The 12,400-nt window shown below is 41.6% G+C and overlaps 1 protein-coding gene across 4 annotated transcripts in view; it reads left to right on the plus strand.

Moving 5' to 3' along the window:
* RETREG1 (reticulophagy regulator 1) overlaps nt 1-12,400 on the plus strand; it is a 164,949-nt gene that overhangs the window by 142,858 nt on the left and 9,691 nt on the right. For all 4 annotated transcript variants that reach the window (XM_025270688.3, XM_006072956.4, XM_006072955.4 and 1 more), the window contains 2 exons: nt 7,618-7,744; nt 10,657-10,741. In XM_025270688.3, coding sequence (XP_025126473.3) covers nt 7,618-7,744; nt 10,657-10,741 — 212 coding nt within the window. The remainder of the gene's footprint in view (nt 1-7,617; nt 7,745-10,656; nt 10,742-12,400) is intronic.

A 12,400-nucleotide genomic window follows, 5' to 3' on the forward strand; every position in this document is an offset into this window, starting at 1 on the left:
CACGGCTGCCTCCTCAATTCAGCTAGTTGCCAGGACCCACCTTGGGAGGGGGTGGCACCTCCCTACTCTGGTAGTTAGGTCCCTGCTATACCATCTTGCCTGAAGCAGAGTTTCCCTCTTGTCTCTTATTTTTGAAACAAGAATCCTATGTGGTTTTCTAACTGGGTGTTTCTTATTTTGATCTTAGGATAAGAAACACCTGACTCAAGATGAACTTATTTGCAAAGGAGAAATAGAGACACAGATGTAGAGAACCAATACTCATGGACACCAAGGAGGGGAGGGGCGTGCAGGATGAATTGGGAAATTGGGACTGACATATACGCACTATTGATAGTATCTAGAACCTACTTATAGCGCAGGAAACTCTACTCACTGCTCTGTGGTGACCTAAGTGAGAAGGAAATCCAAAACAGAGAGGATATATGATACGTATACCAGGCAATCCTAAAAGAAATCAACTCTGAGTACTCATTGAAAGGACTGACGCTGAAGCTGAAGCTCCAATACTTTGGCCACCTGATGTGATGAGCTGACTCATTGGAAAAGACCCTGATGCTGGAAAAGATTGAAGGCAGGAGGAGAAGGGGTTGACAGAAAACGAGATTGTTAGATAGCATCACTGACTCAATGGACATGGGTTTGAGCAAACTCTGGAAGATGGTGAAGGACAGGGAAGTCTGGTGTGCTGCAGTTCATGGGGTCAAAAAGAATCAATCAAGACTTAGCGAGTGAACAACAGCAACTAGCTGACTTGCTTTGGTGTGGTAGAAAAGAACACAGTGTGGTAAGGCAACTATACTCCAATAAAAATTAATTTTAAAGAAAAGAAACACCTGCCTGAGAATCACCTGGGATGCTATTTTCAAAGGGCAGATTTCTGAGGTCACTCCAGGCCTGCTCTACCAGAGTGTCTGAAGTAAGGCCATGACTCCTGTTTAAACAGTGCTCTGGAGTTCACACACACTTTCCACGTAGGAACTACCTGAAAAGATTACTTTGGCTACATGTAATGTCTATGCCTAAGTGTATTCTAATAATTGCCTGATAGTTCAGTTGGTAAAGAATCCTCCTATAATGCGGGAGACCTGGGTTTGATCCCTGGGTTGGGAAGATCTCCTGGAGAAGGGAAAGGCTACCCACTCCAGTATTCTGGCCTGGAGAATCCCATGGACTGTATAGACCGTGGGGTCTCAAAGAGTCAGACACGACTGAGAGACTTTCATTTTCACTTAGTTTTCATTCTCTCAGTTCCATGGACAGAGGACCCTGGCCGGCCACAGTCCATGGGGTTGAAAAGAGTTGTACATGACTGAGAGCATGATGCGAGCATATACCCACACACACAGAGATGGAGGCAGAAGGAAGGGATGCTGGCTTCAACTTCTCCTGGGAACCCAGAGCTCCCTTCTGAGACAAAGTGAGGCTGCTTGTCTCGGGAGCCATTTCCCTTAGAATTTCTCAGGCTGGTGGAACCATGTTGGTTCTTTAGTAAGCAGCTGCTTGTCTTGAGCATGTTCTTTGTCAAAAATCTATCCCTTTAGTTTCTCTTAAAAAGGAGACTGTAATTTGCCATATGACTCTGGAAACTCAAACCGGGGCTCCGTGACAATCTAGAGGGGCGGGATGGGGATGGGAGGGTGGCTAAAGAGGGAGGGGACATATGTAAGCATGTGGCTGATCCGTGTTGATGTGTGGCAGAAACCAACACAATACTGTAATTATCCTTCAATTAAAAATAAATAAATTTTTAAAAAAAGGAGAATGTAACTAAATGGACGTTTTGGAAAGATCTGCACAGCTGCAGACTCCTGGGCAGAGCCCAGGTGACAGATGGGAAGGCTGGGAGGTATGGCTTCTCCAGGAACCATGTGACCTGGTTTATTGGAGAGTCTGGGAAGCTGGGACTGATGGTCATGACGGAGGGACTCTCACATGGTCCTTGTCTCCTGGCAGGAGTATGCCGAAGATTCACTCCTTCGAGAGAGAGAAAATTAGTGGGAGAAGGAAGCAAGTGAAGGTAGGGAGGAAAGAAGGAAAGAAGAAAAGGTAGACCAAGAAAGGAAGTGCATGTTCTCTCTGAAACTTCGGAGGAAAAATCCTTAGCCCTGGAATATTAATGATGAAGCCATTGGTATCTTTTGTTTTTTTTTTTTCTTCCTCTTGAACAAACGTCAGTCATAGAACACTTAACACTCTTTGGTGAAGAACTTGGTGAGTCAGACAGAGAAGCAGAAGTATCATATGGCATCCCTTATATGTGGAATCTAAAAAGAAATGATACAAATGAACTTACAAAACAGAAGCAGACTCACAAACTTATGATTGCTGGGGGGAAGGATGGAGGTAAGGGGTAGTTAGGGAGTTTGGAATGGATATGATCATGCTGCTATATTGAAAATGGATCACCAAAAAGGACCTACGGTAGAGCACAGGGAACTCTGCTCAGTGTTATGTGGCAGCCTGGATGGGAGAGGAGTTTGGGGGAAATGAATACATGTATATGTATGGCTGAGTTGCTGATTAACAACTATCAGAACATTGTTAATCAGCGATTCCCCAATACAAAATAAAGAGTTAAAATTTTTTTTAATGATTAAAAAAAAAAAGAACTTGGCCAAGATTCACACCATTTTTCAGCCTCCTTTTCTCTTGGTTGGGTCTTTCGTTGCCTGTTGATCAGCGCCAGGGATGGTGGGAAGAGAGCCACATGCCATGTAAAAGATCTGTCTCCCTAGCATCGTCCAGTATTCACAGGAGATCCTTTCTCTGGTTATTTGTTTTCCAGATGAGGCTCTCTAGGAAAACCTAGAGTTTCTTTATGGAGCAACTCAGAGCCTGTGTGCACCCACGCATGTGTGTACGTATGTGTAGCTGTAACCTGTATTGTCAACCACCCATCAAGCATGAATCTTACGTTCTGATGAATATTTGGATTCTGAACAGGAAGTACTCTTTTCTTTCTGTAAAGAGTTGGTCCTAATGATGCCCTGTTGGTCTTGGTAACACCTCATTCCCCCTGACTCTAAAGGAGTGAGGTTAATCAGCTTATGTTCCTTCTTGTTCTAAATTACAGTTCATAGCCTCTTCCAAGATGTCATTGAACGGATTCTTCCCTTGAAGAGGGCACATGTTTTAAAGGGAAGAGAACTGTATTGGAAATCAGGCTCTGCCCTGAACTAGCTGAGAAAATAGGGATCTCCATTTCCCCATTTATAAAAGAAGGGAATTTGAAAAGTTGCCATCAAGTGTCCCATCTCATTCTAAATTATATAACTGTATTATTCAAATATATTATGTAACTGAATTACCTAAATAGAACTGTGGTGATGTCAGTTACCGGTAGACTATATATAATGGAAGACAATAGAAATGTATAGCCCACTGGTCCTCAGAATTAGCCGCTGGACAATTTAAAAGTATCATGAAACTCCCAGAAAGTAACTCTGCCGGGTGCATGTTTTATTTAGAGTGTACATGTAGAGTGACATCTCTTCTTGGCCCTTGAATTCCCATTTTCTTCTTAAATCATATTTCCATTAAATTTTATTCAGGACAATCTATACATTTATTTTTATCTCAGACATTTATACTCTTTCCAAAACCCGTTTGGTTAGATGATATTTTCATGATTTACACAAAGAATTTCTCATTTCTGTTTGTGATTTTTACAGTAATGCAGGTATCATTAGAATAGTTTAAGGCATTTGAAAAGACATTTTGATAAGCCTCAAGTATTTTAGTTCCCCACATAGACACTGAATCCTGGCCATGGCAGTGAAAGCACTGAGTCCTAACCACTAGCCCATGAGCAAACTCCCTAAGGGGACTTTGTTAAAAATAAAGATAAGGAACCAGTGGAATTTGTTGTCCCAAAGTACTGTCACAGGAGGTAACATTTGTATTTTGACTATAAGATGTGAAGTGGGATATACTCGTGTAAGAATGTTACTGATTTAATTAAAAGAAAGAATATACACTTAAGCATCAAAAATCACTGCAAATGGTGACTGCAGCCACAGAATTAAAAGACGCTTGCTCCTTGGAAGAAAACTTATGACCAACCTAGACAGCATATTAAAAAGCAGAGACATTACTTTGCCAACAAAGGTCCGTTTAGTCAAAGCTATGTTTTTTCCAGTAGTCATGTATGGATATGAGATTTGGACCGTAAAGAAGGCTGAACACCGAAGAATTGATGCTTTTGAACTGTGGTGTTGTCAAAGACTCTTGAGAGTCCCTTGGACTGCAAGGAGATCAAACCAGTCAATCCTAAAGGAAATCAATACTGAATATTCATTAGAAGGACTGATGGTGAAGCTGAAGCTCCAATCCTTTGGCTACCTGATGTGAAGAGCCGACTCACTAGAAAAGACCCTGATGCTGGGAAAGATTGAAGGTGGGAGGAGAAGGGGACGACAGAGCATGAGATGGTTGGATGACATCACTGACTCTACGGACATGAGTTTGAGCAAGCTCCAGGAAATGGTGAAGGACAAGGAAGGCTGGCCATGCTGCAGTCCCTGGGGTCGCAAAGTGTCGGACACGACTGAGTGACTGAAAAGCAACAACAATCAAGGAGTTTTAAATCAAGGGTGTGAATGTGTACATGTATATAGCTTTAAGAACAGTAATATTGATACATCATTCTTGTGTATCCAGCACTTGAATTAAGATATATAACATAAGGATATTCAAGAATTGCCATCTTAAGTCTTATTCCTTACATACTCCCATCTGAGGTAACTGCTGTCCTGAATTTTGTTTTTTTCTGTTTTTAATGTTTCCTTGCTTAAAGAACTGTTAGCTTAATGTGATTTTGAGCTTTATAAAAATGTAATTATGCTGTGTGTATTCCCACTCCAGTGTTCTTGCCTGGAGAATCCCAGGGACAGGGGAGCCTGGTGGGTTGCCGTCTATGGGGTCGCACAGAGTAGGACACGACTGAAGTGACCTAGCATAGCATAGCATTCTTCTGTGATTTTTTCCCTCAATATTATGATCCCAAAGTTCATGTACAAACTTGGAACCTGTATTCCTTTATTTCCGTTCCGTCTTTCATTTCTGAACACAGCTTACTTTATTTGTTCATTATCCTAATGGAAGTATATCTTAAATTTGCTTCAAAATACAAAATGTTCACTCATTCCATTGTAATCATGAAAATAATAATAATCAAATTAGTTCCATTATGTTTTTCATAGATTTTTGTTAGAATTGTATTTGCCAGTCAATTTAACCAAATGCTCATATACTACTTAACTAGGCCTAGAGAGTAGAAATTAAAATCTTTATTAGGTTAGCCAAAAATTTTGTTGGGGTTTTTCCATAAGATGTTACCCCAAATGAACTTTCTGGCCAACCCAGTATGTCATGCAGTGAGCCAGCCGCAGAGGAGCCTACCCTTGGCAATTTGTTAACAAGCCTATGTTGTTGTAGAAAAGAAGCCATAGGTTAGTAGCCAGTTCAGTTTTTACTCCCCTGTACAAAGTCATTTCCCATTAAGTTGATACACTGGCAAGGTTTTGTTACAGATAGTGACCTCCTAGCCATGCACTTGCTGTTTCTTTTAATAGGTCTGGAATCATTCACAGGATATGCAGACCTAGTGCTAGACTTGGTCGCCAGTGTCAACAGGCTTGCTCAGTGAGTCCCGAGTGGGTAGCGTTTATGAATACATAAACTGATGGCTAAACGTCCCCAAAAGTTCATTTCTTACACTAGTTGGGAAATCATTTGGCAAATGTCTACCTCATGGAGTAGCATCAGCCTGAACCCTGGAGGCTCAGTGACTGTCTGGCAGAGCTTTGGTTGAGGCTGATAGAGCAAAGAGGAAGGACAAGACTTTTTTTTTTTGCTTTTTTAATGCTGTTGAACTCACTTAAATTAGCTTAAAATTTATACTGAAAAGGGAAATTGTATTGATTGTAGTTGTCATGATGTTGATTTGAAAATTTATTAAAAAGAAACAGTTTCTGAGTAGTTGAGCATCTCAGGGCCAAAGTGGCTTTGATTTGTCGTAGGGCTGAGTTGAATGCAGGAGAAGAAGGGGACGACAGAGGATGAGATGGTTGGATGGCATCACGGACTCGATGGACATGACTTTGAGCAATCTCTGGGAGTTGGTGATGCACAGGGAATCCTGGAGTGCTGCCGTCCATGGGGTCGAAAAGAGTCAGACGCAACGGAACAACTGAACTGAAAGTGAAAGTGTGTGGAAGTGTTAGTCGTTCAGTCGCGTCCAACTCTTTGCCACCCATGGAATGTAGCCCTCCAGGCTCCTCTGTCGTGGGATTCTCCCTGCAAGAATACTGGAGTGGGTTGCCATTCCCTTCTCCAGGGGATCTTCCCCACCTAGGGATCGAACCTGGGTCTCCTGCCCTGCAGGCAGGCTCTTCACCGTCTGAGCCCCCAGGGCTACTGGAGTCCAATCTAGAGATCAGTCTCACTCTGGCACCCTTGCAGTCACAGCTCAGAGGACACTTAACTAACAGTGTGTCCTCTATGGACACATTTGTTTAAAATTATCTGTGAAATGATTGAATTGGGGGGCCCTTGGTAGATCTTGTTTGGTATATTTATGTGATAAGATAGGATGTTAAGAGTGGCATTTGAACTTGATGGCTTTGTAACTGTAAGAAATGCCCAGTTGTCTGCATGTCTCCCTCCTGGAGCAGTTGTGAGCAGTTTTTAGTTCCTGTAGAAAAAATGAAGACGGGGACCCACAGTACGTGCCTGGCATGTACACCACATTCAGCATGTTTTCTGATGATGATTAGAAAAGATACTCTAGAAAAATATGGGATATTGAGAGATCTTTTTGAGCTTAACAGTTTTCTACTGAGTTGACCAACATGGAGTACCACTGACCCTTGAACAACCCGGGCTTGAACTGTGTGCATCCACTTAGAGTGGATATTTCTCAATAGTAAATATACAGGGTCTGTTGTTGGCTACACCCTTGGATGCAGGGGAATGACCAACATGAAGGGCCAAAAATAAATTGTGCACACGTGGATTCAGTGCAGCATTGTGCAAGGATCAAGGGAGTCCTGAAAATGCAGTATTGGTGTTGATGTTGAGGATGATGAGATTTATGCCAAGGTTTCTTTCAAGATGCTGTGGCTTCTGTATCCTTAAGGTTGAAAACATTACTAAGAATCCCACAAGGTCTCTTCCTATTGTCCCAGCTCTCTGCAATGTTATTCTCTGGTTCGCTCTGCTGCAGCCACACCAGGCTCAATGGTGCTTCAGCTCCATCTCACACCAGGGCCTCTTGCACACGCTGTACACTGTTTTGTCTGGAACCCTTCCAAGCCCTTATAGGAAATAGTGCAAATGCAGATCGCACCATAAAAGTGACATCTTCAAAGATGCCCCAGAGCCTCCACCCTTGCTTTTCCTTTGTTGTGACCAGATAATCATGGAGTTCCGTGCTGGCCTTGGCCTGTGAACTTCCTTGGACAGCTATCTGACTTGTTCTTCTCTGAATTTATATGGCTTTTCCAGAGAGTGTAGTCACTAGGAGGTGCTGAATGAATATGTGCTGAAGCAGTGACTATTGAGTGAATTATCCAAAGTTCAGTTAAAAGTTTTGTTTTCTTTTTCTCTCTTTAGCTGGGAAGTTATCAATTCTAAACCGGATGAAAGACCCGGGTTCAGCCACTGTCTTGCAGAATCATGGATGAATTTCAGCCTATTTCTTCAAGAAATGTCTGTGTTTAAACAGCAGAGCCCTGGCAAGGCAAGTTTTCCAGGGAAGGAGAATGATGTGTGTGCTTTAAGATGTGCAATAAACTTGGAAATAAATGAATTAACCTATTTCATCAGCTTGTAAAAGTTTTCCAACTCTGAATGTAACATACTGGGAACTGTGCCATAAAAACTGATATTAGCAAGGTCTGGAAATGTTAGTGTGTTAGCAACAGAAAGTCCTCAACCTTATAATTTAGTTGGAATTGGATTTCTATTTTATCAATATCTATGTAGCTTATTAGCTAAAATAAAATGAATGATGATTTGTCTTCTCACTCAGTGAGACCAAAGATAAAAATGTGTTAGGGGCTCTGTGACAACCTAGAGGAGTAGAATGGGATGGGAGGTGGGAGGAAGGTTCCAAAGGGAGGGGACATATGTATACCTATGGCTGATTCACATTAATGTATGGCAGAAACCAACACTACATTGTAAAGCAATTATCATTTAATTAAAAATTAACTAATTAAAAAAAGAATTTCAGTTTATGTTAATCTAGACTGGGAGAAGACAATGGCACCCCACTCCAGTACTCTTGCCTGGAAAATCCCATGGATGGAGGAACCTGGTGGGCTGTAGTTCACAGGGTCGCTAAGAGTCGGACACGACTGAACGACTTCACTTTCACTTTTCACTTTCATGCATTGGAGAAGTAAATGGCAACCCACTCCAGTGTTCTTGCCTGGAGAATCCCAGGGATGGCAGAGCCTGGTGGGCTGCTGTCTATGGGGTCGCACAGAATCGGACACGACTGAAGCGACTTAGCAGCAGCAGCAGACTGGTTCTCAAGTCAAAGGGAGATAGAATGAACACATAGCCCTTTGAGGATGCTTTTGGAGGTAACTGAATCTCACTTTCAGTCTAAAAAGTGAAGATTCTTGTATGATTTACTTAAGAAAGGAAACCTTTGGCAGAAACATCCATAGTGATCATATGAATGGAATGAGTATTTTTCCAATGAAGATGAAAACCCATGAGGAGCAGAGTCAAGAGTGGTTTGAAGGGGCTGCATGGAGAAATACACACTGTAGTGTTTCTATGTGTAGAAGCAGCTCCCGCTGTATCCTGACACCACGGGTGAGGTCCGGCACCATCAGTAGACCCTCCTCTTACAGGGCTGTAGTCAGGTTTCTTGAACGTCCCCCTGTCATTGGAAGGAAGGACCTAGGAATGTCCTCATTTAAAATCCCTCTCTTACAGGAAATCTAACCTTCAATGAAGAGTAGAACTATACTTGGACACATTTTGAGCATACTAATGTTGCAACATTATATATGGATAAATCATTTTAATCACTGAAGGCAATTTTTAGAATAGATACCAATATGGTGGTGGGGGTGGAATAAGTCATGCTTTTGTTGCTTCCTTTACTGAGATGATTAAACACATTGTCAGAAGATTCTGAACTTAAACTTTTGCATTGGGTTACACTAATGTGCCCCAAGTCAGTTAGCCTAAGATGATGATGCTCTTAATACAGATTTAGTGGATAATATGAAATCCCTTTGCAAAACTGAATTCTGTATATAGTAATGCCTTTATTTGTTCTTTTAACTTTTATGGTCCTTCCCCTTCCATTTTGCAAATAGAGCTCCATATTCTTCAAGGTCCCCTGATACTTGAGAAACAATTCTTAATTTTGTTCCCACAGTTTCATCTGTTTTCCTTTTGACTAGTGAATTTGTTCGGAGAAGGCAATGGCACCCCACTCCAGTACTCTTGCCTGGAAAATCCCACGGATGGAGGAGCCTGGTAGGCTGCAGTCCATGGGGTCGCCAAGAGTCGGACACGACTGAGCGACTTCACTTTCACTTTTCACTTTCATGCACTGGAGAAGGAAATGGCAACCCACTCCAGTGTTCTTGCCTGGAGAATCCCAGGGATGGGGGAGCCTGGTGGGCTGTCGTCTGTGGGGTCGCACAGATTCGGACACGACTGAAGTGACTTAGCGGCAGCCGCAGTGAATTTGTTAACCCTGTGCCAGGAGTGAAAAATCAAAATTAATCTGAATTTTATATCCCCTTTCTGTTTATCAGTTATTGACCAGAATTATATATGCTGTCCTCATGACTTATTTTGAAATTCCCTTAATGAATTTTCTTGGCTTATCAGTGAAATTTAGTACCATAATTTAAAGCAAAGGAGTAAGATAGTTTAAAGAATAGAGTATGGGAAAGAAGTGAAGACTTTATGGGGCAATTTTTCTGTCTTGATGTTTTAATTTCCTAAAACAACCAAGATTCTTTTGGCCACAACTGACAGAAAGAAAATAACTGAATTTCGCCATAGGAATTTAGTGTCACTCATTGTTGGTTTCCAGGTGACCTAGGAGTGGAGTCGGTTTAAGGAGCAGGTGATTAGAAAGGAGGATAGTAATGGCCAGTAGATTTATCCTACAATCTACTAGTAATCTACAATCACAATTGCTTACCAGCTAGGTAAATTGCTGTTATGTTTATGTAAATACCTCTAATTTCTCTAACGTGTTTTGCTGGATTTGTGGATTTCCATGGACTTACAGGTGTAGTTTGAACTTACAGATTTCATTCCTGGACTGCATTGTTTTCAGAGAGTGAACATGAGTGAAAGAAGTTTCCAGGCACATACTACTCTTCAGCTCTCTTGCATTTAGTAACGTAGCCGATTAATGGGAGATGTTCTCTGTGCCAGAAATTAACTTCTGTAACCTTCAAAATGATTATTATTAAATGTGAAAGTGGATTAAGGCTCATCAAACACAGCAGTAATTAGATCTAAGTGCAGAGAACAGTGTTTGAAGAACATTTGCCATAACATGATAGATGACAAATAGATCAATAAGTGTATGTGTATCCTGTGCTCTGAAGTGTCTTGGTGTTATGAGTGAGTGAGTAACTGTCCCATTACTTCTGTTACTTCTAGTTTTGTCTCCTGGTCTGCAGCGTGTGCACCTTTTTTACCATCTTGGGAAGTTACATTCCTGGGGTTATACTCAGCTATCTACTGTGTAAGTATGTAGAACATTTGGCTAATTGATACAACATATACGATGTTATTTAATGGTCTATAAGAACTTCCATAGCTTAGAAGAGGCGGTATGAGTTCTTGATCATAAAGCAAGTTGACTATTTAATTTTCTGCTCTTCAAAGTTTCTCCTTTTTCTAGAGACATGTTGCTTTTCCACAATTGTACAAATCACTGTCAAAAAGCAAGATTGTAAGCAACTCATTTTATTTTAAATTATGTCAATAAAACAATAAAGTTATACTCTCCACACCCCCCGCCCAAACACATTAATTCCTTTGCCATTGTGCATGATTGGCAGCTGAAATGTAATTAAAGGCACAATGAGGGCTCCCTGGTGGCTCAGTGGTGAAGAATCCGCCTGCCAAAAGCAGGAAACATGGATTTGACCCCTGGTCTGGGAAGATGCCACATGCCTTGGAGCAGCTCAGCCCATGCACCACAACTATTGAGCCTGTGTTCTGGAACCTGGGAGCCGCAGCTACTGAGCCCACGTGCTCCAGCTGCTGAAGCCCGCACACCCTGCAGGCTGTGCTCCACGACAGGAGAAGCCACAGCAATGAGAGGCCCTTGCCCAGCAAGTGGAGAGGAGCCCCTGCTCGCCACAGCTAGAGAGAAGCCCACGCAGCGATGAAGACCCAACACAGCCAAAAAGAATAAAGAAGTAGAATTATTTTTTTAGAAAAAGCACAATGAGACATCATTATACCCCCACCAAAGTGGTGGAAATTAAAACTACTGACTGTATCAAGTATTAGGCAGGATATGGAACAATTAGAGTTCTCATGGATCGGTAAAATGGCGCAGCCACTCTGGCTAACAATTTGGCAATTTTTCAAATGACCCAGCCATTTCAAAGCAAGGTATTTATTTACCCAAGAGAAATGAAAGCATACACCTTCACAAAGACTTGTCCACAGATGTTCATAGAGGCTTTATCTGTAGTCTACTCATTCCAGTATTCTGGCCTGGAGCATTCCATGGACTGTATAGTCCATGGGGTTGCAAAGAATTGGACACGACTGCGCGACTTTCACTTTATCTGTAGTAGCTGAAATCAGAAGATAATTCATATGTCCATCAACAGATAAGTGGGTAAACAAATTGTGATATATCCATACAGTGGATTACTACTCAACACTAAAAAATTGATATATGCAAAAATCTGGATAAATATAAAAGTAATTAGGTGAGTGGGAGAAGCCAGGTTAAAAAACAGACTACGCACTGTATGATTCCATTTATATATAATTCACAGTAATCTTTAGTGACAACACACATAAGTGATTCTCTGGGGATGGGGTGGGTGGGGTGGGGAAAGGCAGGAGAGGAAGGGCTAAGAGAAACAAGAGGAAACTTTAGGGGCTGGCAGGCATGTTCCTTATTTGTCATAATGATAATTTCTTAGTTATATGCATGTGTCAAAACTTTTCAAACTGTACACTTTAAATGTATGCAATTTATCATATATCAACTGTAACTCGAAAGTGCTGTAAAGAAGTTGTGACTTCATGCTTTTCCTGAAAAATGTGACATTCTGGCCCTGCCACCTTTTTAGATGGGGCAGTAACTCTCCACTAAACTAACGTCCTTATTTCCCTATTTTTCTTGCACCAGCCTTTACATTTTACATATACCTCC

This window comes from Bubalus bubalis, chromosome 19, assembly GCF_019923935.1.
Source record: "Bubalus bubalis isolate 160015118507 breed Murrah chromosome 19, NDDB_SH_1, whole genome shotgun sequence".
Lineage (NCBI taxonomy): Eukaryota > Metazoa > Chordata > Mammalia > Artiodactyla > Bovidae > Bubalus > Bubalus bubalis.